At 40.4% G+C, this 27,536-nt stretch overlaps 1 protein-coding gene across 1 annotated transcript in view; it reads left to right on the top strand.

Annotated features, from left to right (window-relative positions):
• Positions 1-24,698, top strand: part of HAT1 (histone acetyltransferase 1) — a 70,461-nt gene extending 45,763 nt beyond the window's left edge. Inside the window, exons 9-11 of the mRNA XM_033231129.1 lie at positions 18,184-18,335; positions 21,604-21,720; positions 24,201-24,698. Of these exons, the coding sequence (XP_033087020.1) occupies positions 18,184-18,335; positions 21,604-21,720; positions 24,201-24,368 (437 nt within the window). The 3' untranslated portion in view covers positions 24,369-24,698. The remainder of the gene's footprint in view (positions 1-18,183; positions 18,336-21,603; positions 21,721-24,200) is intronic.
• The last annotated feature ends 2,838 nt before the right edge of the window (positions 24,699-27,536 follow it).

Below are 27,536 nucleotides of genomic sequence, written 5' to 3'. Positions count from 1 at the left end.
GTTTATGCTTTAAATCATAAGGCTTTGTGGGAATTGGATTACATCCCTAACTGTGAAGTGCTTAATGGAACAAATTGAAGATAATGCGCCGAATATATATGGGGAAATCTTGGTCAGGCATAAATATGTTGAAAGTATGGTATAACTTATTTGTTCACTTTATTGGCAAACAGTTGCATTATTTAGAGGCAGCCTGCGCTTTAATTTACATGTAGGGTCAGAATATTCTAAACTTTACCGAGAAAAAAAGTCAAGGTAAATACTTCTTAAATAGAATACACATTTCCTAAAGTGTGTGTTTTGTATTCCTAAAATACATGCCTTCACAACAGTAGTAGATAAGGTGAAATGTAGGCCTATTTGTTTTGGAAATGTCTTTCAGTATGGATTAGCCATAGAAGTAGTATTATGAATAGAATGCTTAGGAGAAGGAAAGACAACTTACTCGACTTGACTCTTTAAAAGGAGAAGGCATTATTAGATGGAGTTTCAGATGAGAGTATGTTAAAGTGTGAACCACCAAAAAACAAAGTGGCCCAAGAAATATTTATGTTATTTTCTAACTTTCACATTTGTTCATAAAATTGCTGATGAAACTGAAAATTACCTTTTTCTTTTCATGAAAAATATTTTACCAGATAGTTACATGCAAATTGGTATTAAAATGTATTAATCTTACAAGTTTGAATTGGGATACATCTTTGTTACAAACTGTAATATTTAACATGCACTAAAATATTAACATGTTAAAAAATGCTATTTGGGAATTTTGTTTAAAGATACCACCTCCCACCCCCTCACCCCACACACACACACACAAAAAACCCAGAAAACTGGATGTGAGACTGGCAACCACATAAATAAGCTGGTAAGCAGATTGTTTCATCCCTTTTTATATAGACTAGTAATCCAAGGTAAATAAAACTGAGGTTGCTTCAGAACAGTGAACTGATCTGTAGAATAATAAACTGGAGGGAAAGCATGTTGTTTTTAAAAGGGAGTTCCACATTTACAGAGGTGCTTTATCTTTTCATCTGACTTTCCTGCTACTGTTAAATGGGTTGGAAACTCAGGAGATAAAGTAGTAGTTACTAAACTTCGTTTATAACAAAAGTTATAAATTGTTTAAGCAACAACTTCACTAGCTCAATGACTTATAAAATTGTAGAAACATAATACAGACTATGTCACTTCTTTTAGTTGAGCAGAAAATTGTTTAGCTTCTGTTGTAGAGCTTAGACTTGCTGCTACATGAAGGGACATTTTTGGTGATTTTAATGTGGAGTTCACATAAGTAGTCTTTGTCTACTCTAGTGGGTAATGTGCCAGCAGGGGTTGTTTCTCTGAAGCCTCTTAACCACTTTCTTCTGTCTACTCCAACCAATAAAGTCCTTGATACTTAGCACCAATTAGCAGATAAAGAATTTTATTTCTTAAATCTCAGTGAAGAGTCATCAATAATGATAGCCTTTATTCATTGGTGTTATTCATTAGAAACTGAAGTCTCTAAAAAGAAAAGACTAAACATGCTAAAGGACTTCTGAATTTGACAACTGGGTATTGGCGTTTATTTTCAGCATTAACATTTCTCAGCATTTAAAAATACTAAAAATGCCTTATTAGCTGTTCTCATTAAGATACTTATTTCTCCTAGATTTCCATACCCAGACCTTAAAAAACAAAAGAAACTGCAGATTTTTCTACTCTTCTGTAATTTAGTTGTTTCTCCATTATTGTGTGTGTTTTTTTAGCGTTGTGGTTCTTTTGCAGGCTCTGGACCTCCATTTGCAATCCAGAATATTCTTTATATTGAGATGGCCTTTTGCTTACTTGACACATAGCCAGATCTAATAATAATTGAAACTTCCTGTAGATGGCCTAAGTTATATCTTACTTCCGATGGATGGGTGTTTGTGGTATAATTGCCACCCATTTTCATTTTTTTGCACTCAATTTTAAGGTAAAATACCGGCAGACAATTCGTTATGTACCATCTGCCTTTTGAAGATGTCATTCTCTCAAGATGTACAGCATTTGAATATATCTCAGTTGTTTAACTTTATAAGTAGAATCAATGATCTGTTTCCTCTGGACTTCTGAAAGGAGTTGCATTTGGCAATAGAAATTGATTCTGGGCTGGAATATATATCAGTATTATTATCTATCAGTAGTACATTAAAAGCTAATTATATTTGTCCTTTAAATGTCCTTTATTGTTCTGGGGTGTGCCATATAGCTTTTTAGAATATTATGTGAATTGTTTATACTTAGGTGATTGTGCTGTTATCTCATTTCCCTTCTTTAGAATATGATTTTTTTATCACTAATATAGTGCGTGAATATGGAGAAGCTTTTAAAAAACGATTGCTAGATGATGTATTAAATTTGGAAAAAACACAGTTTTTTATTCTGCATATCATTGTAGATTTAAATTCAAGAAAATTTTATCTTTAAGTATGTTGCTTATCTTTGTAGCATAGAAACAAAGGAATTGAAGGATGTCACAAATTATTGGGTGTCATCATTTTAAGTTCATTTCAGACCGACACTTTCAAAGGGCTTAAAGATTGAGTGGTGACTTGGTTCCTTATATTAAACTGCAAACAAAGTATTATCAGTCTATAATGGCTTATTTAAAACTGGAAGTTTTTTGCATGGTTTTTCGACTTATGTGAAAATTTCAGGTAAAAATGTGGCCTGATCAGTTTTTCTCAACTGTAACTCATTTTCCTATGATACTTATTTCCTAAACTTTTCTGAGGGTATAGAAGTTACTTAAAATTTCACTCAGCTGGGTACAGTGGCTCATGACTGTAATCCCAGAAGTTTGGGAGGCTGAGCTGGAGGGTTGCTTGAGCTCAGGGGTTCAAGACCAGCCTGGGCAACATAGGGAGATTCCCGTCTCTATAAAAAAAAAATTTTATTAGCTGGATATGGTGGCACACACCTATATGGTCCCAGCCAGCTACCTGGGGGACTGAGATGAGGGGATCGTTAGACCCCCGCAGGTCAAGGCTGCAATGAGCTGTGATTGCACCATTGCACTCTAGCTGGGGGGACAGAGCGAGACCCTGTCTTAAAAAATACTTACTTTGGGAGGCCGAGGCAGGCGGATCACGAGGTCAAGACATTGAGACCATACTGGCTAGCATGGTGAAACCCCGTCTCTACTAAAAATACGAAAAATTAGCTGGGCGTGGTGGCATGAGCTTGTAGTCCTAGCTACTCAGGAGGCTGAGGCAGGAGAATCACTTGCACCTGTGAGCCGAGATCCCACCACTGCATCCCACCCTGGTGACAGAGTGAGACTGTCTCAAAAACACACACACACACACAGCCATACACACATACAGTAAATGTTACTTTAAATCAATATTAGCAATGCAGTTATTTTTCTTTTTTTCTTTTTTTTTTTTTGAGACGGAGTCTCCCTCTGTCCCTCAGGCTGGAGTGCAGTGGCACGATCTCGGTTCACTGCAACCTTCGCCTCCCGGGTTCAAGCCATCCTCCTGCCTCAGCCTCCCGAGTGGCTGGGACTACAGGCGCCCGCCATCATGCCCGGCTAATTTTTGTATTTTTAGTAGAGATGGGGTTTCACCATATTGGCCAGGCTGGACTTGAACTCCTGACCTCGTGACCCGCCGGCCTCAGCCTCCCAGAGTGCTGGGATTATAGGCGTGAGCCACTACCCCTGGCCGCGATGCAGTTGTTTTTCTAAACCAATTTAGAAAGAAGTAGACTTGGAAAAACTGACATTGGATAAGCTTGTACCTCATCTATTATAATTTTAAAAATGTGGCCGGGCACGGAGGCTCACATCTGTAATCCCAGCACTTTGGGAGGCTGAGTCAGGCAGATCACAAGGTCAGGAGATCGAGACCATCTTGGCTAACACAGTGAAACCCCATCTCTACTAAAAATAAAAAAATTAGCCGGGCGAGGTGGCGGGTGCCTGTAGTCCCAGCTACTCAGGAGGCTGAGGCAGGAGAATGGCATGAACCCGGGAGGTGGAGCTTGCAGTGAACTGAGATTGTGCCACTGCACTCCAGCCTGGGCAACAGAGCAAGACTCCATCTCAAAAACAAATGTTTTACAAGAGATACTTGCTTAAGCGTTTGTCTTTAGTAGAGTTTTTAATTAAAACAACTTTATTGAGGTATAATTTCCAGACCGTAAAATTCACCCATTTTAAGTGTACAGTTCAGTGGTTTTTAGTAAATCTGCCTGTTTTAGAACATTTCCATCACTGGAAAGATCCCTCATATCCGTTTGTAGTCAGTTTCCATCCCTACACCCAACCTCCATTGAGGTCCTTGGTCCATTTTGAATAAATTGTTGTGTATGATGTGAGGTAAATATCTCAGTTCATCTTCTTACATGTGGATATCCAGCTGTCTTGGCACCATTTGAACAGAGTGTCTTTCCTCATTGAATTGCCTTGGTACTTTTCTTGAATATCAGTTGACCATAAATGTGAAGGTTTATTCCCAGACTCTCTAATGATCTGTACTTCCACCCTTATGCCACTACCAAACTGTCGTGATTAGGTTGATATAGCTTTATATATATATAATTTTTAAACGATAATGTCAAGTTTAACCTGCCAAATATATGAGTTGAATCTGTGGAAGATGTTTTGCCTGTGTACTGCAAGGTAAACAGAAGTTTCTTGAAATGCTCGATGGCGTAGGGTTAAAAATGGGTCCTACCCCTGGCCAGGCAGGTGGGAATGGGACAAGGAAGGGTAGAGATGGAGGCTTCAGAGCGGACTGGCTGGGCTTGGGCCATAACCCTCAAGGACACAGGAGTACAGGGTCCCAAAGGGCAGCCCCTTTCTGAGTGAGCACCCAAGCAGCACACACTGGGGCTGCATGTTGCAAATTCATCAGTGCTCGACCCCTGGCACAACCACCCACTACTGTGTAATCTACCTGACAAAATCCTGCCTTTTAAGGCACTCCTCCCAGGACCCCCACCAGGATCCTGAACTCTAAAAAGTTTTTGAGAAAACATCCAAACGGTTACATATGGAATGCTGTCTGCATCTTTTGGGGTTTTTCTTTTGTTTTTTGGGGGAGGTAGGGGTAGTGTTTGAGACAGTGTGTTGCTCTGTCACCCAGGCTGGAGTGCAGTGGAGTGATAGTTCACTGCACCTTGAACTCCTGGGCTTAAGCAAAGCTCCTGCCTCAGCCTCCCAAGTAACTGGAACTACAGGCACATGCCACCATACCTGGCTAATTTTTAAAGCATTTTCTGTAGAGATGGGGTCTCACTATGTATGTAGCCCAGGCTGGTCTTGAACTCCAGGGCTCCAGCTGTCCTGCCTCAGCCTCCCAAAGCAAGGAATTACAGGTGTAAGCAACTGCACTTTGCCTGGCATACACAAAGTTATAGCAGGTGCCCTTCCCCAACCCCCACAGGCAGCAGGCTGTGGGGTCTCCTAGCTGTGAAGGGCTGCTGCAGTGGTGACAGCACAGAGTGGGCAAGGCACAGCAGAGGTTTTGGCAGCATGGCCCAGTTCCTGGTATCTGGTATCTCCTCCTATCTAGTCCATGCTTACTTCTTCAGGGAGAGTGACTGCATTCACTTTCCTGACAAAGATGAATCATCTTTTGCTTTCCTCTCTTTCTTCCTCTTGGCTTTCTCCTGCTATTTCCAGATAATCACCTGCTCTGTCTTCCAAGCTAAATGCAATTTCATGTAATGCTCTTTTGCTTTCTCTTAATGTCTTCTTTTCTTGAAATCTCCTTTGGCCTGCCTAGATTCAGTTGTGTGATCTTTCTGGTTATCTGTGGCACCCAATTGGGGTTCTTCATGTCAATGAGCTGTTCTATGCCTTTGTACTTTTGTTGGCAATCAGTCATCTTCATTCTCAGGCAATCTCTTGCCTGATGCTAGAGATTTCTTCTTTTTGGGGTTACTTGCAGCTTCCATTCTCCACTCTCTTCTTGTGTCTTCTCTGGCCTTTTGCTTTTCAACTTGGAGCTGTACATTGATCTGCTTGGGGAATATGTACTGCCTTGCTTAGCCTTTGTGGCCTCCCTTTCTCCTTCCTTTAGGCACAAAGGCTCTGGCAAAGCAGTACCTCAACCATATATGAGTCTTGAAATCAGAAGTGAAAGTCCTCCAACTTTGTTCTTTTTCAAAATTATTTTGTTTATACAACGTCCCTTGTATTTCCATAAAAATTTTAGCATAAGCTCGCCAATTTCTGCAAAAAAAAAAAAAAAATCTCTTGAGTTTTGATAGGGATTGAGGGATTACATTGAATCTGTTATTAATTTGAAGAAAATTCTCATCTTAACAATTCAGAATCCTCTAATCCGGGGTCTCAAAACCCCAGGCTACGGACTGGTACTGGTCCAGAGCCTATTAGGACTGGGCCGCACAGCAGGAGGTAAATGATGGGTGAACAAGCATTACTGCCTGAGCTTTACCTCCTGTCAGATCAGTGGCGGCATTAGATTCTCATAGGAGCACAGACCCTATTGTGAACTGCACATGTGAAGGATATAGGTCAAATCTAACTAATGCCTGATGACTGATCTGAGGTAGAACAGTTTCATCTAGAAACCATCCCTTGTCTGTTCCCCTCACCCCCAGGGAAAAAATGCCTTCCACAAAATCCCTGGTGCTAGAGATTTTTGGCACTTCTGGTACCAAAAAGGTTGGGGACCACTGCTCTAATCCATTAATATGAAATGTCTTGGGCCAGGCGTGGTGGCTTGCACCTGTAATCCCAGCACTTTGAGGTGGATCTCTTGAGCCCAGGAGTTCAAGACCAGCCTAGGCAATGTGGCGAAACCCCATCTCTACAAAAATAGAAGAATTAGCCAGGCATGTTGGCAAGCACCTGTGGACCCAGCTACTCACGAGGCTGAGGTGGGAGGATCACTTGAGCCCAGAAGGTCGAGGCTGCAGTGAGCCAAGATCGTACACTGCACTGCAGCCTGGGTGAGTGAGACCCTATCTCAAAAAAAAAAAAAAAAGGAAATATCTCCATTTAGTTAGATCTTTTAAAACTTTTCTCAACGATGTTTTCAGTATACAAATTTTGCACTACTTTTGTTAACTTTATTTGTAAATGTTTTATTTTTGATGCTGTTGGGAATGGGATTATTTTCTTAATTTCATTTTTGGATCATTGATTGTTTTAGTATGTAGAAATACAATTGGGTTTTATATATTGATGTTCTATCCTGCAGCCTCGCTAAACTTGTTTATTAGTTGTAGTGGTTTTTTGGTTAGAATTTTCCACATACAGGATCACGTTGTCTGTAAAGACATTTTTACTTCATCCTTTGCAGTCAGATGCATTTTCTTTATTTTTCTTACCCGATTGCTTAGCTGATAACTCCAATATAATGGTGACTGGAAATGGTGAATGCAGACAGCTATGCCTTGCTCCCAGTTTTAGAGGGAAAGCATTTGGTCTTTCACCATTGTCGATGATGTTAGCGGTAGCTTTCATATGTGTTAATTATGAAATTGAGGCAGTTCCCTTCTATTTCTAGATTGTTGGGCATTTTTATCATGAATTGATGTTGGATTTTGTCAAATGCTTTGTTCAGCATGTATTGAATTTTTCTCATTTATTTTGTTAACATGGTATGTTACATTGATTTTTTTGGATGTTAAACCAACGTTGCATTTCTGGTATAAGTCCCATTTAGTTCTGGTATGTAATTCATTTTATATATTGCCAGATTTGGTTTGCTAATGTTTGTTGAGGACATTTGTATCTACATTCATGAGGGATATTGATTTGTAGTTTTTGTCTTAGATCCTTAGTGTCAGGGTAACTCTGACCTCATAGAATGAGTAGGGAAGGGAAAGGAAGGGAAGGGGGAAGCGGGGAAGGGAAGGGTTTCCTCTATCCCTCCCCTCCCCTTCCCTTTTAATGGAAATGGAGTCTCACTCTGTTGCCAGTGCAGTGGCGCCATCTTCACTCACTGCAACCTCTGCCTCCCAGCGTCAGCTGATTCTCCTGCCTCAGCCTCCCGAGTAGCTGGGACTACAGGGCTGCACCACCATACCTGGTTAATTTTTGTATTTTTAGTAGAGATGGGGTTTCACCATGTTGGCCAGGCTGGTCTCGAATTCCTGACCTCAGGTGATCCACTTGCCTCGGCCTCCCAAAGTGCTGGGATTACAGGCATGAGCCCCCGTACCTGGTCTGTTTCCTCTATTTTCTAGAATAGTTTGTGAAGGATCATCATTATTTCTTCCTCAGGTGTTTCGTGGAATTTACCAGTAAAGCCATCTGGTTGTAGATTGTCTTTGTGGGAAGATTTTTAGTTGGTAATTAAATGTCTTCGTTATAGTCAGTTCACATAGTCATTTACTTTTTGAGTCATTTTGGTAATTTGTGTCTTTCTAGAAGCTGTCTGTTTCATCTAAGTTGTCTTATTTGTTGGCATAAAGTGCATGGCATATTCCCTTACAATTCTTCTAATTTCTGTAAAGTTGGTAGGAATATCCCTTCTTTCATGCCTGATTTTGATAAATGTTGTCTTCTCTTTTTTTTCAGTCATTCTAACTAAAGGTTTGTCAATTCGTCGATCATTTCAAAGAACCAACTTTGTGTTTATGTGAACTTGTCTATTTTTGTTTTCTTTTTCATTGATTTCTACTCTTTTATTATTATTGCTTCTTATTACTTTGGGTTTAATTTGCCCTTCCTTTTCTAGTTAAGATAGAATCTTAGGTTATATTGATTTGATGTCTTCTTTTCTTTTCTTTTTTTTAGACAGAGTCTCGCTCTGTCACCCGGGCTGGAGTGAAGTGATGGAACCTCCTCCATCCACCTCCTAGGCTTAAGCGATTCTCAGGCCTCAGCCTCCTGGGCAGCTGGGACTATAGGCATGCGCCACTGCACCCAGCTCATTTTTGTATTTTTGGTAGAGACAGGGCTTCACTTTGTTGGCCAGGCTTGTCTTGAACTCTTGGCCTCAAATGATTGGCCCACTTTGGCCTCCCAAAGTGCTGAGATTACAGTTGTGAGCCACCATGCTTGGCCTTTCTTTTCTAATATAGACATTTTGTTTTTGAGACGGAGTCTTGCTCTGTCACCTAGGCTGGAGTATAGTGGCGCGATCTCGGTTCACTGCAAGGTCCGCCTCCCAGGTTCACACCATTCTCCTGCCTCAGCCTCCTGAGTAGCTGGGACTACAGGCGCCTGCCACCGCACCTGGCTAATTTTTTGCATTTTTAGTAGAGACAGGGTTTCACCGTGGTCTTGATCTCCTGACTTCATGATCCGCCTGCCTCAGCCTCCCAACGTGCTGGGATTACAGGCGTGAGCCACCACATCCGGCCTCTAATATAGACATTTAAATACCTAAATAGTTACACATAGTATACATTTATGTATAAATATAAGCATTGATGTAGCTGCATCACATAAGGTTTTAGAAATTGTGCTTTCATTTTCATTCAGTTCAAAATATGTTTTAATTTTCCTTGTGATTTCTTTTTTGATCCAAGGATTATTTAAAGCCTGTTGTTCAATTTCTAAATAATGTGGATTTCCATGTTTCCTTTTGTAAAGTTTGAATTTAATTCCACTGTTGTTAACATATTTTAGGGCCGGGCGCGGTGGCTCATGCCTGTAATCCCAACATTTTGGGAGGTGGAGGCCAGCAGATCATCTGAGGTCAGGAGTTTGAGACCAGCCTGATCAACAAGGAGAAACCCCATCACTACTAAAAATACAAAATTAGCTGGGCGTGGTGGCACGTGCCTGTAATCCAAGCTACTTGAGAGGCTGAGGCAGGAGAATCGCTTGAACGTGGGAGGCGGAGGTTGCAGTGAGCCGAGATGGCACCATTGCACTCCAGCCTGGGCAACAAGAGCGAAACTCCGTCTGAAAAAAAAAAAAAAAAAAAAGGCCGGGCACGTTGGCTCATGCCTGTAATCCCAGCACTTTGGGAGGCTGAGGCAGGCAAATCATGAGGTCAGGAGATTGAGACCATCCTGCCTAACACGGTGAAACCCCATCTCTACTAAAAATACAAAAAATTAGCCAGGTGCCGTGGCAAGTGCCTGTAGTCCCGCAACTTGGGAGGCTGAGGCAGGAGAATGGTGTGAACCCGAGAGGCGGAGCTTACAGTGAACCGAGATCACGCCACTGCTCTCCAGCCTGGGCGACAGAGCGAGACTCTGTCTCAAAAAAAAAAAAAAAGAAAAAAAAAATATATATATAGAGAGAGAGAATGATTTCGGTCCTTTTTCATTTACTTATGTGATTTTATATTTAATTTTTGCATGACCTTCCAGTGAACCTTTTTCATTTATTCTATTTGTCTATTTATCTACCTACCTATCTTTTGAGACAGAATGTTGCTCTGTCACCCACACTGGAGTGCAAGCATAATCGTGGCTCACTGCAGCCTCAACCTTCTGGCCTCAAGTGATCCTTCTGCCTCAGCCTTCCAAGTCATTGGCCCTACAGGTGCACGCCACCACACCCAGCTAATTTTTATTATTTTTGTAGAAATGGGGTTTTGCCATGTTGCTCAGGCTGGTCTGGAACTCCTGGGCTCAAGCAGTGCCCCCGTCTGGGCCTCCCAAAGTGCTAAGATCACAGGTGTGAGCCATCATGCCCAGCCCTTTTTCATATATTGAGTTTTGTTTTCTGTTCAAGCTTAGGGGTCAGCAAACTTTTTTTTTTTTTTTTTTTTTTTAAGGATAGGTTGTATTTTATGCTTTGCAAGCTACACACAATCTCTGTTGCATACTCTTGGTTTTTGTTGTTGTTGTTTAGAAACCATTCTTAGTTCACATACCATACAAAAACAGGCGACAGGCAAGATTGGCCCATGGGCCATCATAGTTTATTGATCCCTGGCCTATCATTAAGTCTTTCCTGGATGAATGTTCCTTGCACACTCATAAAGAACATGTATTTTGCTGTTATTGGGTAAAATGTTCTATAAATATCAGTTGGGCCAAGTTGATTGATAGTGCTATTCAGGCCTTCTATATCTTTGCCAATTTTCTGTCTAATTGTTCTATCCATTACTGAGAGTGGAGTATTGAAATTTCAAACTATTTCTGTTGTCTGTTTCTCCCTTTAATTCTGTCAGTATTTTCTTCATGTATTTTGGGGCTCTGTTGTTAGTTGTGCATTTGTTTATAATTGTAATATCTTCCTGATGAATAAACTTTTTTAATCATTATAAAATGTGCCCCTTTTTTGTCTTGAACTCTTTAAAAAAAAAAAAAAAAAAAATAGAGACAGAGTTTTGCCATATTGCCCAGGCTGGTCTCAAACTCCAGGGCTCAAGTGATGTACCTGACTCGGTCTCTCAGAGTGTTGGAATTATAGGCATGAGCCACTGCATCTGGCTTTAAACTCTATTTTGCCTGATAGTAATATGGCCACTCTAGCTTGCATATTGTTTGCTTGGTATATCTTTTTTTTTTGGAGACGAAGTCTCTGTCACCCAGACTGGAGTGCAGTGGCACAATCTTGGCTCAGTGCAACCTCCGCCTCCTGGGTTCAACCGGTTCTCCTCCCTTGGCCTCTCAGGTAGCTGGAATTACAGGTGCCCACCACCACATTTGGCTAATTTTTGTATTTTTAGTAGAAATGGGGTTTCACCATGTTGGTCAGGCTGGTCTCAAACTCCTGACCTCAGGTGATGTGCTCGCCTCAGCCTCCCAAAGTGCTGCAATTAAAGGCATGAGCCACGGCGCCTAGCTATCTTTTTTCATCATTAGACTTTGAACCTATCCATCTTGAATCTAAAATGTTTCTCTTGTGGACAGCGTATGGTTGGATCTTTAAAAATTCAGTCTGACAATCTTTGCCTTTTGATTAGAATATTTTACTATACATGCATTTAATGTAATTATTATTACGGTTAGAATTATGCCTGCCATTTTGCTGTTCGTTTTCTATATGTCTCATTTATTTTGGTGGGGAGGGGAGGACAGGGTCTTGCTCTGTCAGAGTCTGAAGTCCAGTAGCATGATCATGGCTCACTGCAGCCTCAAACTCCTGGGCCCAAGCTGTCCTCCCTGTCAGCCTACCAAGTAGCTGGGACTACAGGTGTATGCCACTACCCTTTGGCTAATTTTTTTAATTTTTAGTGGAGACGAGGTCTCGCTATGTTGCCTAGGCTGGTCTTGAACTCTTGAGCTCAAGTGATCCTCCCGCCTTGGGCTCTCAAGGTGCTGGGATTACAGGTGTGAGTCAAACCCTTTTTGTTATTTTGTTTCTTTTTTATTGCCTTCTTTCGTGTTAAATAATATTTTCTATTGAACCATTTCAATTTCTTTGTGGTTTTTAAAAATTTTTTTTTTTTTAAGTTATTTTCTTAGGCTGGACTCAGTGACTAATGCCTGTAATCCCAGTACTTTGGGAGGCCAAGGAGGAAGGATCACTTGAGGCCAGGAGTTTCAGACCAGTCTGGGCAACATAGCAAGACCCCATCTCTTTACCAGCAAGAAAAAAAGAATTAGCAGAGTGTGGTGGCACACACCTGTAGTCCTAGTCCTAACTGCTCAGTAGGATTACGTCTTTTTTTTTTTTTTTTTTTGAGACAGGGTTCTCTGTTGCCCAGGCTGGAGTGCAAAGGTGTGACCTGGGCTCACTGCAACCTCTGCCTCCCAAGCTCAATCGATTCTCCTGCCTTAGCCTCCCGAGTAGCTGGGACTAAAGGTGCATGCCACCGCACCTGGCTAAATGTTTGTACTTTTTGGTCTCATACTCCTGAGCTCAAGCAGTCTGTCTGCTTTGGCCTCCGAAAATGCTGGGATTACAGGTATGAGCCACTGTTCCTGGACACATCCTTATGTATTACTATAAGCCAAACACTGGTTTATAATTATTGCTTTATGTAATTGTCTTTTAAATTAGTTGAGAGAAGAAAAGAGAAAAAATACTTATATTAACTTTTATGTATATCTTTATGAGTATAATTAATTTCTTCATGTGGATTTCCGTGGTACCATGTTCTTTTAGCCTGATGGAGTTCTTTAATATTTCTTGTGGGCAAGTCAGCTGGCAGCAGATTTCCTCAGTCTTTGGTTTTCTGGGAATATCTTTATTTCACCTTTATTTTGAAGGATAGTTTTGCTGGATACAGAATTCTTGGTTGATAGGTTTTTTTCGCCTGTTGGTACTTTGAATATGTCATCCCACTGACTTCTGACTTCCTTGGTTTCTAATGAGTCATTTTTCCCTTGCTGCTTTAAAGATTTTCTGTTTCTCTCACTTTTGACAGTTTGATTATGATATGTTTGGGTGTAGATCTCTTTATGTTTTTCCTAGTTGAAGTTTGAGCCTCCTAGATGTGTTGACCAGTGTTTTTCATCAAATTTGGGAAGTTTTTGACCATTATTTCTTCAAGTATTTTTTCTGTTCCTTCCTTTCCTCTCTTATATGCTTGAACAATTTTCATATAGGGTGGTGTCAGAGTTCAGTTTATATTTTATAAAGCAGGGGAGAACAGGTAAGGAGGATGAGTTAAGAAAAGGTTATTAGTTGACAAAAATACTAGTGGAACCAGATGGAAGAAATAAATGTCCTCCAGGTTTCTGGGTGGCTTGTATAACGGATGATGCAGGTAAATTAAAGTTAGAAAAGACTGAAGAATGGGATAGGGTGACAAATTATATAACAGTCTTAGGTTTACTTGATTTTCTGTGTAGGTCTGTATTTTACTTATTTTGTTTTACTGTTGATTTCATCATTCTTAATAGATCATAATTTCATCCCAAATTGATGCAGTGGCTTGATTTCAATTCTTACTATTTTAAAGTCATAGTTAAATGGCACTTAATAACTACATGCATATGATGTGAATAATTAACTGTGACATAGAAGCATAAAATAGGTATTTAGTACAAATGAGTTGAATGAATGAATGTGTTTCTTTTTTTTTTTTTTTTTTTTTTGAGACGGAGTCTCGCTCTGTCGCCCAGGCTGGAGTGCAGTGGCCAGAGCTCAGCTTACTGCAAGCCCCGCCTCCCGGGTTTACGCCATTCTCCTGCCTCAGCCTCCCGAGTAGCTGGCACTACAGGTGCCCGCCACTGCGCCCGGCTAGTTTTTTGTATTTTTTAGTAGAGACGGGGTTTCACCATGTTAGCCAGGATGGTCTCAATCTCCTGACCTCGTGATCCGCCCGTCTCGGCCTCCCAAAGTGCTGGGATTACAGGCTTGAGCCACCGCGCCCGGCCATGAATGTGTTTCTTGGAATCATAAGACATTACCCTGTCTCAGGCTTTTTAAAAAAATAGCTTTATTGGTATATAATTAACACACCATACAATTCATTCACTGAAAGTAGACAGTTTTAAGATGATATTTACAGCACAACCATCACCATAATATTTTTGTTTGAGACAGTCTCAGTCTGTCACCCAGGCTGGAGTGCAGTAGGATGATTGCAGCTCACTGCAACCTCTGCCTCCTAGGTTCAAGTGACTCTCGTGCCTCAGCCTCCTGAGTAGCTGGGATCACAGGAATGTGCCACCACACCTGGCTAATTTTTGTATTTTTAGTAGAGACGGTGTTTGGCCTTGTTGGCCAGGCTGGCCTCGAACTTCTAGTCTCAAGAGATCTGTCCACCTCTGCCTCCCAAAGTGCTAGCGGCCCTAGCAAATAATCTAATTTTGGAATATTCTGTTCCCCCATAAAAGAAACCCCCAAAAGAAATCCCTGATAGCACTCCTTTCCTCCCCTCAACTCCTATCCCTAGGCAACCACTAATCTACTTCCTGTCTCTATAAATTTGCCTGTTCTGGACATTGGAATCATGCAATATGCGACTAGTTTCTTTCACATAGCATAATGTTTTCAAGATGCATTCTTATAGCATATAACAGTACTTCATTTCTTCTTATTGCCAAATAATATTCCACTGTGTGTTATATCATTTTATATATTCATTGGTCAGTTGAACATTTTAGATTGTTCCCACTTTAGATTGTTCCCACTTTTTGGCTCTTATGAATGAATAATGCTACTAGGAACAGTCATGTACAAATTTTTATGTGGACCTGTGTTTTCCTATCTCTTGGGTATATACCTAAGACTGGAAATTATGGGAAATCTGGTAACTATGTTTAACTTTTTGAGGAATCACCAGACTATTTTCCAAAATGGCTACACCATTTTACATTTCTATTAATGTAATATCAGGGTATCAGGGTTTCAATTTCTCCATATACTCATCAATACTTGTTACTGTGTTTTTAATTCTAGCCGTCCTTGTAGGTATGAAGTGGTATATCATTGTGATTTTGATTCACATTTTCTGTGGCTAGGGAGATTGTGCATTTTTCCATGTGCTTATTATCCACTTGTATATATCTTATTGATAAATGTCAATTTAGATCCTTTGCCTATTTTTAGTTGGGTTTTTTTAACGAAATTATAAGAGTTTTTATACCAATTTATATGAGTCCGGATACAAGTGTTTTATTAGATACATGATTTACAAATAGTCTCCCATTCTGTATGTTATTTTTTTCATTTTCTTACTGGTATCATTTGAAATACAAGAGTTTTAAATTTTTTGTCACCTAGTTTATCTATTTTTTTCTTTTGTTGCTTATGCTTTGGTCTCATTATCTAAGAAACCGTTGTCTAACCAGAGGTCATGAAGATTTACTCTGTGTTTTCTTTTAAGAGTTTTATAGTTTTACCTCTTAAATGTGGGACTATGATCAATTTTGGTTAATTTTTATGTATGGTGTGAGGAAAGGGGATCCAACTTTATACTTTTGATGATAGAGATCCAATTGTCCCATCACCATTTGTTGAAGACTCTTCTTTCCCCCATTGAATTGTCTTTGCAACCTTCTCCAAGATTAACAGACCTAAATCTATGGTTTTATTTCTGGACTATCAGTTCAGTTCCTTTGATGTATATGTCTGTCCTTATGCTAGTGTCACATGGTCTTGATTATCTTAGGTTTGAAGTAAGTTTTGAAATCAGAAAGTGTTTAGTCCTCCACGTTTTGTTCTTTTTTTTTTTTTCCCCAGATGGAGTCTTGCTCTGTTGCCCAGGCTGGAGTGCAGTGACACAATCTCGGCTCACTGCAGCCTCACTTCAAGTGATTCTCCTGCCTCAGCCTCCCAAGTAGCTGGGATTACCACCACCATGCCCAGCTAATTTTTGTATTTTTAGCAGAGACGGGGTTTCACCATGTTGGCCAGGCTGGTCTCAAATTCCTGACCTTGTGATCCACCTGCCTTGGCCTCTCAAAGTGCTGGGATTACAGGTGTGAGCCACTGTGCCCGGCCTGTTCTTTTTCAATATTGTTTTGGCTATTCTGGGTCCTTTGTCTTTCTGTATAAATTTTTTTTCTTTTTTTTTGAGGCGGAGTCTCGCTCTGTCGCCGGGACTGGAGTGCAGTGGCCAGATCTCAGCTCACTACAAGCTCCGCCTCCCGGGTTGACGCCATTCTCCTGCCTCAGCCTCCCGAGTAGCTGGCACTACAGGCGCCCGCCACCTCGCCCGGCTAGTTTTTGTATTTTTAGTAGAGACGGGGTTTCACCGTGTTAGCCAGGATGGTCTCGATCTCCTGACCTCGTGATCCGCCCATCTCGGCCTCCCAAAGTGCTGGGATTACAGGCTTGAGCCACCGTGCCCGGCCTTTTTTTTTTTTTTTTGAGACAGTCTCTGTCACCCAGGGTGGAGTGCAGTAGCACAGTCTTGGCTCACTCACTACAATCTCTGCCTCCAAGAGTCAAATGCTTCTCATGCTTCAGCCTCCTGAGTAGCTGGGAGGAATGTGCATGACCACACCTGGCTAATTTGTTGTTTGTTTGTTTGTTTGTGTGGAGACAGAGTGTCACTCTGTCGCCCAGGCTGGAATACAGTGGTGCGATCTCAGCTCACTGCAGCCTCCGCCTCCCAGGTTCAAGCAATTCTTCTGCCTTAGTCTCCTGAGTAGCTGAGATTACAGGCATGCACCATCATGCTTGGCTAATTTTTGTATTTTTAGTAGAAACAGAGTTTCACCATGTTGGCCAGGCTTTCTCAAACTCCTGACCTCAGGTGATCTGCCTGCCTTGGCCTCCCAAAGTGCTGGGATTACAGGCGTGAGCCACCACACCCCGCCTAATTTTTGTATTTTTAATAGAGATGGGATTTTGTCATGTTGGCCAGGCTGGTCTCTTTTTTTTTTTTTTTTTTTTTTTGAGACGGAGTCTTGCTCTGCCGCCCAGGCTGGAGTGCAGTGGCCGGGTCTCAGCTCACTGCAAGCTCCGCCTCCTGGGTTTACGCCATTCTCCTGCCTCAGCCTCCCAAGCAGCTGGGACTACAGGCGCCCGCCATGTCGCCCGGCTAGTTTTTTTTTTTTTTGTATTTTTTAGTAGAGACGGGGTTTCACCATGTTAGCCAGGATGGTCTCGATCTCCTGACCTCGTGATCCGCCCGTCTCGGCCTCCCAAAGTGCTGGGATTACAGGCTTGAGCCACCGCGCCCGGCCGGCCAGGCTGGTCTCTAACTCCTGGCCTCAAGTGATCTGCCTGCCTCAGGTCTCCCAAAGTGCTGAGATTACAGTCGTGTGCCACTGTGCCTGATCTGTTCATCCAAATTTGAATCTCCCACTTATACAGCTACTTTAATTGGAATCAAAACTAAGATGCATGTGATACCATGCCAGTTAAAAAGTTTAAATTTGAGGCTGGGTGTAGTCACTTATGCTTATAATCCTAGCACTTTGAGAGGCTGAGGCAGGTGGATCACTTGAGCTGGGGAATTCAAAACCAGCCTAGGCAACATGGTGAAACCCTGTCTCTACAAAAAAAACAAAAATTACCCAAGTGTGGTGGCGGAAGCCTGTAGTCCTAGCTACTAGGGAGGCTGAAATAGGAGGATCACCTCATCCTGGGAGGTTGAGGCTGTGGTGAGCCATGATCATGCCACTGCACTCCAGCTTGAGTGACAGAGTGAGAATCTGTCTCAAAGAAAAAAAAAGTTTAAATTTGAAATAGGTAGCTCTTGATTCACAAATATTAATACAAATGTCTTTGCAAAAGGATTGGATTTATAATAGTTTCATTTATAAGGAATAATCCTTTCATGTTGTAACTTTTGTATGTGTAATTCTTTTAAGAATATTTGCCTTCCTAGCCTACCATATATGTTGAGATTGCAAATGATGAAGAAATTATATTGAGTATAAAGGAAATGTGAATATTATTTTGCCTTATTTATTTAGCGGAAGATCCATCCAAAAGCTATGTGAAATTACGAGACTTTGTGCTTGTGAAGCTTTGTCAAGATTTGCCCTGTTTTTCCCGGGAAAAATTAATGCAAGGATTCAATGAAGATATGGCAATAGAGGCACAACAGAAGTTCAAAATAAATAAGGTATTTTTATTCTGTAGGAGGAAAACAGATTTAAATTACAAACGAATTTTTAAAGTGTATACCTTAACTAAAATATTATAAGGACATTAAGAATACATGTGTGGGAACCAGCAATGGTTAACAGTACAGCTTTGAAGCCAAATTGCCTGAGTTCAAATCCAGCTCCAACACTTGCTCTGTGATTTATGGCAATTTAATTTACCTCCTTGTGCCTCAATTTCCTCATTAATAAAATGGGAAGATAATAGGTGTTATTGCTATATTAAGCATAACAAGCAGAGGAAAGATGGATAATAGGATCTTATTTTTGCTGTCTCAAGTAGTTGTACCCCTGGAGACATTATTGATGGGAAGAAGGGTTGAAGTAAAACATGTATTTCATTTTATATACTTTTATATATTTATTTAAATTTTAAAGTGGTAAATGTCTTAAGATAGGTACAGAAAAAATATGAAAGTTCAGAGAAGGGAGTTTATTACATTTATGTAAGCAAGGAAATCAGTGATTATTTCATAGAAAGGATGGCATTTGATATAAACCTTGAAGAATGAATAGGATTTAGATTATGAAAGTATGTGGGATGGGCTGGGTGCGGTGGCTCACGCCTGTAATCCCAGCACTTTGGGAGGCCAAGGTGGACAGATCATGAGGTCAGGACATCAAGACCATCCTGGCTAACACAGTGAAACCCCATCTCTACTAAAAATACAAAAAAGCCGGTCATGGTGGCATGTGCCTGTAGTCCCAGTTACTCGGGAGGCTGAGACAGGAGAATTGCTTGAACCCGGGAGGTGGAGGTTGCAGTGAGCCGAGATGGTGCCACTGCACTCCAGCCTGGGCGACTGAGTGAGACTCCATCTCAAAAAACAAAAAAAAAGAAATTTGTTTAGGTCAGGCAGGGTGGCTCACGCCTGTGATCCCCGCACTTTGAGGCCAAGGCGGATGGATCACGAGGTCAGGAGTTTGAGACCAGCCTGTCCAATATGGTGAAACCTTGTCTCTACTAAAAATACAAAAATTAGTTCATGGTGGCGCATGCCTGTAATTCCAGCTATTCAGGAGGCTGAGGCAGAAGAATCGCTTGAACCCGGGAGGCGGAGGTTGCAGTGAGCCGAGATCATGGCACTGCACTCTAGCCTGGGCAACAGAGACAGACTCTGTCTTTAAAAAAAAAAAAAAAGTGGCCGGGCGCGGTGGCTCAAGCCTGTAATCCCAGCACTTTGGGAGGCCGAGATGGGCGGATCACGAGGTCAGGAGATCGAGACCATCCTGGCTAACCCGGTGAAACCCCGTCTCTACTAAAAAATACAAAAAACTAGCCGGGCGAGGTGGCGGGCGCCTGTAGTCCCAGCTACTCGGGAGGCTGAGGCAGGAGAATGGCGTGAACCCGGGAGGCGGAGCTTGCAGTGAGCTGAGATCCGGCCACTGCACTCCAGCCCGGGCGACAGAGCGAGACTCCGTCTCAAAAAAAAAAAAAAAAAAAAAAAATTGTTTAATAGCTCAACTTTTAAAAGAAAGGGTGTGTGAATATATATATATATATATTATATATATATATATATTTAATGGTGCTTTCTTTAAAAAGGAACTCAAACTCCCTACCTAGGGCACAGAGTCCATGATAATCTGGACCCTGCCTACCTTGCTAGCTTCAAGCCTGTTACTACTTTGCCACATACTCTGGCTTTACTGATCTTCTAGCCATTTCCCAACTCTGCCACATCCTTCTTCCTTCTGTATTCCTTTACATATTCTATTCTCTTTACCTGAAATACTCCCTTTTCCTATTTGCCTGGCCAGATAGTACTCATTTTTCCAGGCTCAACTCAGGTTCCCTTTCAGGAAGTCAGAAAATATTATCTTCCCAACCTACCCATACCCTAACTCCCTGCCCAAAGAAATATACAAGTGAAACAACACCAACAGAAAAACTGTGGTTCTCCTTTGGCTTCAGTGCTACCGAAAACTTCCTGATTTTTCTGATATTTCGTTGATACTATTTGTCTTTTTTTCTTTTCCTTTTCCTTTTTTTTTTTTTTTTTTTTGGAGACAGGGTCTCTTGCTCTGTCACCTGAGGTGGAGTACAGTGGTGTAATCACGGCTCACTGCAGCCTTAACTTCCTGGGCTCAAATGACTCTCCCATCTGAGCCTCCCGAGTAGCTGGGACTACAGGGGTACGCCACCACACCTGGCTAATTTTTGTAGAGACAGGGTTCCTACAGGCTGTTCTCAAACTGCTAGGCTCAAGCGATCTGCCCACCGTGGCCTCCCAAAGTGCTGGGACTATAGGCATGAGCCACCATGTCCAGCCCTATCTGCTTTTTAACTGTCACTGTACTACCAGGTTTCTGACCTTTCTGCTTTTATCACTGTATATGCTTTCTCCAGGTGACCTTAACCAACTTTATGGTTTTAACTCTTACCTATATACTGACATTGCTTAAATCCTTGCCCTTAGACTAGAATTTTCTTCAGATTTTCTATTTTCTGCTGCCTCCTAAATCTCTCCTAGGCTGTGAAAACTTACATTTTCGCATCCTTCTCTAAGTCAGTTTTTCCTCTCATATGTTTCTAGAGTCCTTGTCCCCTTGGTCTTCTTACTTGTGCTGTTCCAGTTCATGCCCTCGTGGTTTTTTATCTGATGTAATAACTCAGCTTCTTGATTGGTCTCTCTGCACTTCTTTTTGCTACCATTTCTATGTAGCTGAAAGAGTGACTTATTTAAAAAACTCAAAATTTGTGCATGTTGCTTACTCTCCTATTTAAAATCTGTCACCAAGGCTGGGGCAGTAGCTCACGCCAGTAATTCTAATACTTTGGGAGGCTGAGGCAGGAGGATGCTTGAAGCTGGGAGTCGAAGACCAGCCTGGGCAACAAAGTGAGATCCCATTTCTACAAAAAAAAAAAATAGCCGGGTGTGGTGGCATATGCCTATGGTCCCAGCTGCTCAGGAGGCTGAGGTGGGAGGATGGCTTGAGTCTAGGAGGTTGAGGCTGCAGTGAACTATGAACGTGCCACATTAAATTATCCATACCATAATCATTTGTGTTACCCACTAGACTGCTTGAGGGCAACTACTTTTATTGCCTTTCCTGTGGTATCTAGCACAATTCCTTGCTCATGGCAGATATTAAATATATCCTGTGTTCTTTTTTTTACTTTGAAAATGTATCCTGTGTATGTGTATATTTTTTTACTTTGAAAATATATCCTGTGTCATTATTTTTACTTTGAAAATGTTCACATTTTCTTTTGTTTCATTCTAGCAACATGCTAGAAGGGTTTATGAAATTCTTCGACTACTGGTAACTGACATGAGTGATGCTGAACAATACAGAAGCTATAGACTGGATATTAAAAGAAGACTAATTAGCCCATATAAGGTAGGACTTTCAAGAATCTTAAACACTGTATTCTTTTCACTGTTTAAAACAGAAGAAAAGCTACCAAATGCCAATGTATGAGAGAGTCCAAGTCATTTTGTAAAATTAACTTTTACAAAAGTAGAAATATTCTTCCAGTTATTTATAAAAATTCTCACTCATGGCCAGGCATGGTGGCCCACACCTGTGATCCCAGCACTTTGGGAGGCCAAGGCGGGTGGATCACCTGAGGTGAGGAGTTCAAGACCAGCCTGGCCAACATGGTGAAACCCCGTCTTTACTAAAAATACGAAAATTAGCCAGGCATGGTGGCAGGTGCCTGTAATCCCAGCTACTCGGGAGGCTGAGGCAGGAGAATTGCTTGAACCTGGGAGGCAGAGGTTGCAGTGAGCCAAGATTGCGTCCCTGTATTCCAGTTTGGGTGACGAGCAAAACTCCATCTCAAAAAAGAAGAAAATTTGTCATCTAGTTGCAGCTGAGTAGTGAGCTGATTGGCAGAATATTTAACTTATTCAACAGATAATTATTGAGTACAGTTGCTCAATGATGAAATGTTGTTGCTACATTTATATATACCATACCTATAGGGTTATACATCACAACAGCTGGTAACATAAATGAGCAAGTTGAATCTGCATTACAATTTGAGAAAGTAAATTAAATAACGATATCAGGTACACGTAGTTTTGGTTTTCCTTTGTAAATTTAAAGAAAATTTAAATGTTATTTGCCATGGATTCTGCTTTATAGAGCCAGTCTTGAATGCTGATGGTTCACTGGCTGACACTACTTGCTGAATCCCAACTTTTCCTTCCTTCATAGCATCTTTTTACTTTGCAGTGCAACTATATTTCCTAACTTGTCATTGTAATTCTGTTCAACTGTATCACATTCTGAATATAAAAGTAATTATTTGCCTATGAGTAAATCATTTTATCTTGAATTCATACATAGATGTATGAATAGTTCCTCATGGTGTCATTTCATTGCAATTTAATGGTTTTTCTATTTTACAGACCATCATCTGCATATAGCAGGTTGTAATAAATTATAATGGTCTCCTCAAAAATTATCCAAAGTAGCATTTTATTATTTGATGTTATCAATTCAGAAACATCAGAAAATGGGTAGAAATGGTACTTTCCAAAGGTTTTGATCTTTAAGTAATATTTGTTAGCTAGAAAATGTCTTAATGATGAAATTTGGGCACAGAGAACAGTATAAATAGATGGCAACATTTAAGAGTATTAAGATTTTACTAAAGTAAAATAATTTATTGAATTATATATTTTAGATATTAATGTGACATTTTATATAAAATATAACAATTGAAAGATAGAAATTGAGTACAAGTAGTAGTCACACAGCTAATGCCAAATAATGGGAATCTCTGTAGTTCGTAAGTACAAGTATTTTCTACTCTTAAAGAATGATCATTCTTTTTTATATTATTATTAAGTACCTTTACCTGTCCAGCCAGTTCACCTGTCTAAAAGGCCAGAACTGGGCTGGGTGCGGTGTCTTACGACTGTAATCGCAGCACTTTGGGAGGCCAAGGTGGGTGGATCGCTGGGGCCCAGGAGTTCTAGAACAGTATATCCAAAACATGAAAGCTTCATATTTTTTTTTGCATAATGCCACCCAACCAGGAATCTTGGAGTTATTCTTCATCCTTCCTTCCTCATATCACCCACTATTTTCTCCCCTAATCTGCCGTGTCCTCTCCGTCTCTGCTGCTGCTGATTTGATCTAGGCTTTCATCAACTCTGGCTTCAACTACTGCAGTAGTTGCCCAGTCCTCCAGTCCCATCCTAAACATCTCTGACACAGTATTGTTTTGACACAGTGTCCTGCATAAAAGTTGTTACCAGCTACCTGTTGCAAACTCCTCAGCATAGCGGTATCAGTTAAACAGGGAGGGTTTAGTATGATAATGTATGTCTGGAACTTAATGAAGACTCAAATTCTCATTAATATATTTTTAAAGTATAACAGTTTCCCATTTGTCTTTCTGAAACATTTCTAACAGTTAATGTTAAAATTAGCATGTGGCCCATAAGTACTTCACTCGGTGGAATTTAAAATGTAATTAATTAATGATTGAATAGTAAAATGAAGAATAATAGCACTTAATCTCAGTTGTCTTTCTTTAGCTAATGTCTTCTATTTATTAAACAAATATTTGAGTGTTTATATTGCCCAGAGTTCTTTAAAGTTTTGGAGGGGCTGCTAGTCACATGTCTATATTTACCATCATTGGACACAAATACGAGGTCTTCTTGTTAACTCTTTTTAGAGGGTTTGCAATTCATGGTTAACATTATGTTTTAAGCTTCCTTAAAAAAAAAAAAAAAAAGAAAACAGACAAGTTTGGGCATATTCATACTATTCTTAGTTTTAACATTGGAGACTTAAAATTGTAAGACTATAAGGAAATATATTTGCTTTCTTAATCTAACAAATAATTGTTTGTCACTTAGAAAAAGCAGAGAGATCTTGCTAAGATGAGAAAATGTCTCAGACCAGAAGAACTGACAAACCAGATGAACCAAATAGAAATAAGCATGCAACATGAACAGCTGGAAGAGAGTTTTCAGGAACTAGTGGAAGATTACCGGCGTGTTATTGAGCGACTCGCTCAAGAGTAAAGATTATACTGTTCCGTACAGGAAGCTTGCAAATTTTCTGTACAATGTGCTGTGAAAAATCTGATGACTTTAATTTTAAAATCTTGTGACATTTTGCTTATACTAAAAGTTATCTATCTTTAGTTGAATATTTTCTTTTGCAGAGATTGTATATTTTAAAATACTGTTTAGAGTTTATGAGCATATATTGCATTTAAAAAAGATATAGCTTCTGAAATACTACTGCAATTGCTTCCCTTCTTAAACAGTATAATAAATGCTTAGTTGTGATATGTTAATGTGTGATATGATTCTTAAATAGTTACAATAAACCTCATTCTTAAATACTTACCATTCCTCCCACACTTTGCTTCTAAGATTTTACATCTGACACCTTTAAAACATTTCTTTAAGGTTATCCTGGTAATTTTATTTTTTCAATATGATTTTTCTTTCTTTTTTAACTTTCAGGTTCGGGGGTACATGTGGAGGTTTGTTACATAGGTAAACTAGTGTCCCGGGGGTTTCTTGTACAGATTATTTCAACACCCAGGTACTAAGCCTAGTATCCAATAGTTAATTTTTCTGCTTTTCTCCCAACCTCCACCTTCAAGTAGGCCCCAGTGTCTGTTGTTCCCTTCTTTGTGTCCATGTGTTCTCATCATTTACTCCCACTTGTTAAGTAAGAACATACAGTATTTGGTTTTCTGTGCCTGTGTTAGTTTGCTAAGGATAATGGCTTCCAGCTCCATCCATGTCCTGGCAAAATACATGATCCTGTTCTTTTTTATGACTGCATAGTATTCTGTGGTGTGTATATACCACATTTTCTTTATCCAGTCTGTCACTGATGGACATTTAGGTTGATTCCATGCCTTTGCTATTGTGAATAGTGCTGCAGTGAATGTTTGCATGCATGTGTCTTTATGGTAGAATGATTGATATTCCTCTGAGTATATACCTAGTAATGGGATTGCTGGGTCAAATGGTAGTTCTGTTTTTAGCTCTTTGAGGAATTGCCACACTGCTTTCCACAGTGGTTGGACTAATTTATACTCCCACCAACAGTTTATAATATAGTGTTCCCTTTTTTCCACTACCTTGCCGGCATCTGTTATTTTTTGACTTTAATAACAGCCATTCTGACTGGTGTAAGATGGTATCTCATTGTGGTTTTAATTTACATTTCTCTAATGATCAGTGGCGTTGGGCTTTTATTCATATGCTTCTTGGCTACATGTATGTCTTCTTTGAAAAGTGTCTGTTCATGTCTCTTTTTAATGGGGTTGTTTGGTTTTTTCCTTGTAAATTTGTTTAAGTTCTTACTGATTTTTCATAATAGGAAATGTTACTAGTATAGGTTTTATTTTGTTTTAAATAAAATCCTATTAACTGTTCTGGAAGGCAGTTAAGAGAAGGAAATGAAATTAGATACAGCCTAACAGCTAAAATTTTGGCATCAAATATTTGAAGATAACTTAGAAGTTAGCATAAACATTCTATAAATAAAAATATAAGAAGATACAAATCAGTGTATAAAAATCCAATTTACACATCATTATTAAAATATGTCTTGTGTAAAATGAAATGTCCATCTGTTAGGATTTGCTGTAAGGTTACCAAGGTATTGAAATACAGCAAGAAAAAATAATGACAAACTGCTTAATATAGTTTTGTTTTTAATGAAGTAGAGTATAAATAGCTGGAAACAGAATCATTCACAGTAAAAATTTATAATGTGTGCTAGTAAACCAGGTATTATATAACAAAAACAGGATGTAAGTTGAAATTTACTTTTAAAAATCTGATTTGATGGATGCTTGGGGCAAAATCCCAAGGCATTGTCTTGTCCTTTGATCAATTTCCATCAGTAAAATCTGTCAAACAGAGAAGTAAAGTAACTGGTAGCCTCTGGACACAAAATAGCTGTGACGAGCAGCATACCAACAGTACCACTATTCTCTTAAAATGAGGGAGCTCTAAAAGTTTCAAACCGTCTCATCTTAGAAGCCTGTATACAGATAAAACTTGTTGACTTCTGAGAGATTATATCTGTGTACATAATTTACTACAGATAAAATGAACTAGTTCAGTTAAAATCCTTTCTGAAATGAAAGCAATTTGTCTTTCATCTAAATTGGTTAATTTTTAATTTTTTTATCAACAGTTCAGAATTGATACTTAAAGATGAGCTCTGAAGAAAGCATCAATACCAGGCTGGGCGCGGTGGCTCAAGCTTGTAATCCCAGCATTTTGGGAGGTGGAGACGGGCGGATCACGAGGTCAGGAGATCGAGACCATCCTGGCTAACACGGTGAAACCCCGTCTCTACTAAAAAATACAAAAAACGGCCGGGCGCGGTGGCTCAAGCCTGTAATCCCAGCACTTTGGGAGGCCGAGATGGGCGGATCACGAGGTCAGGAGAACGAGACCATCCTGGCTAACACGGTGAAACCCCGTCTCTACTAAAAAAATACAAAATTAGCCGGGCGAGATGGCGGGCGCCTGTAGTCCCAGCTACTCGGGAGGCTGAGGCGAGAGAATGGCGTAAACCCGGGAGGCGGAGCTTGCAGTGAGCTGAGATCTGGCCACTGCACTCCAGCCTGGGCGACAGAGCGAGACTCCGTCTCAAAAAAAAAAAAAAAAAAAAAAAAAAATACAAAAAACTAGCCGGGCGAGGTGGCGGGCGCCTGTAGTCCCAGCTACTCGGGAGGCTGAGGCAGGAGAATGGTGTAAACCCGGGAGGCGGAGCTTGCAGTGAGCTGAGATCCAGCCACTGCACTCCAGCCTGGGTGACAGAGCGAGACTGCATCTCAAAAAAAAAGAAAAAGAAAAAAAGAAAGCATCAATACCATCTAAACCAATTATCTTTCAAGTTTTTTTGTATAAAAAAACAGAAAGAAAATGTGATGCTGATTTTCCTATTCTTTTGTTTGTTTTGAGATGTAGTCTCTGCTGCCTAGGCTGGAATGCAGCTCGCTGCAACCGCCGCCTTCCGGGTTCAAGTAATTCTCCTGCCTCAGCCTCCTAGATAGCTAGGATTACAGGCCTGAGCCACCACGCCCAGCTAATTTTTGTATTTTTAGTAGAGACAGGGTTTCACCATGTTAGCCAGGCTGGTCTCAAACTGCTCAAACCTCAAATTATCTGCCCTTCTTGGTCTCCCAAAGCACTGGGATTACAGGCGTT

The sequence above is a fragment of the Trachypithecus francoisi genome, unplaced genomic scaffold (genome assembly GCF_009764315.1).
Source record: "Trachypithecus francoisi isolate TF-2019V2 unplaced genomic scaffold, Tfra_2.0 Lachesis_group13, whole genome shotgun sequence".
Classification (NCBI taxonomy): domain Eukaryota; kingdom Metazoa; phylum Chordata; class Mammalia; order Primates; family Cercopithecidae; genus Trachypithecus; species Trachypithecus francoisi.
The sequence above is the reverse complement of the archived record's forward strand: the minus strand, read 5'-3'. Positions and strand labels throughout refer to the sequence as shown.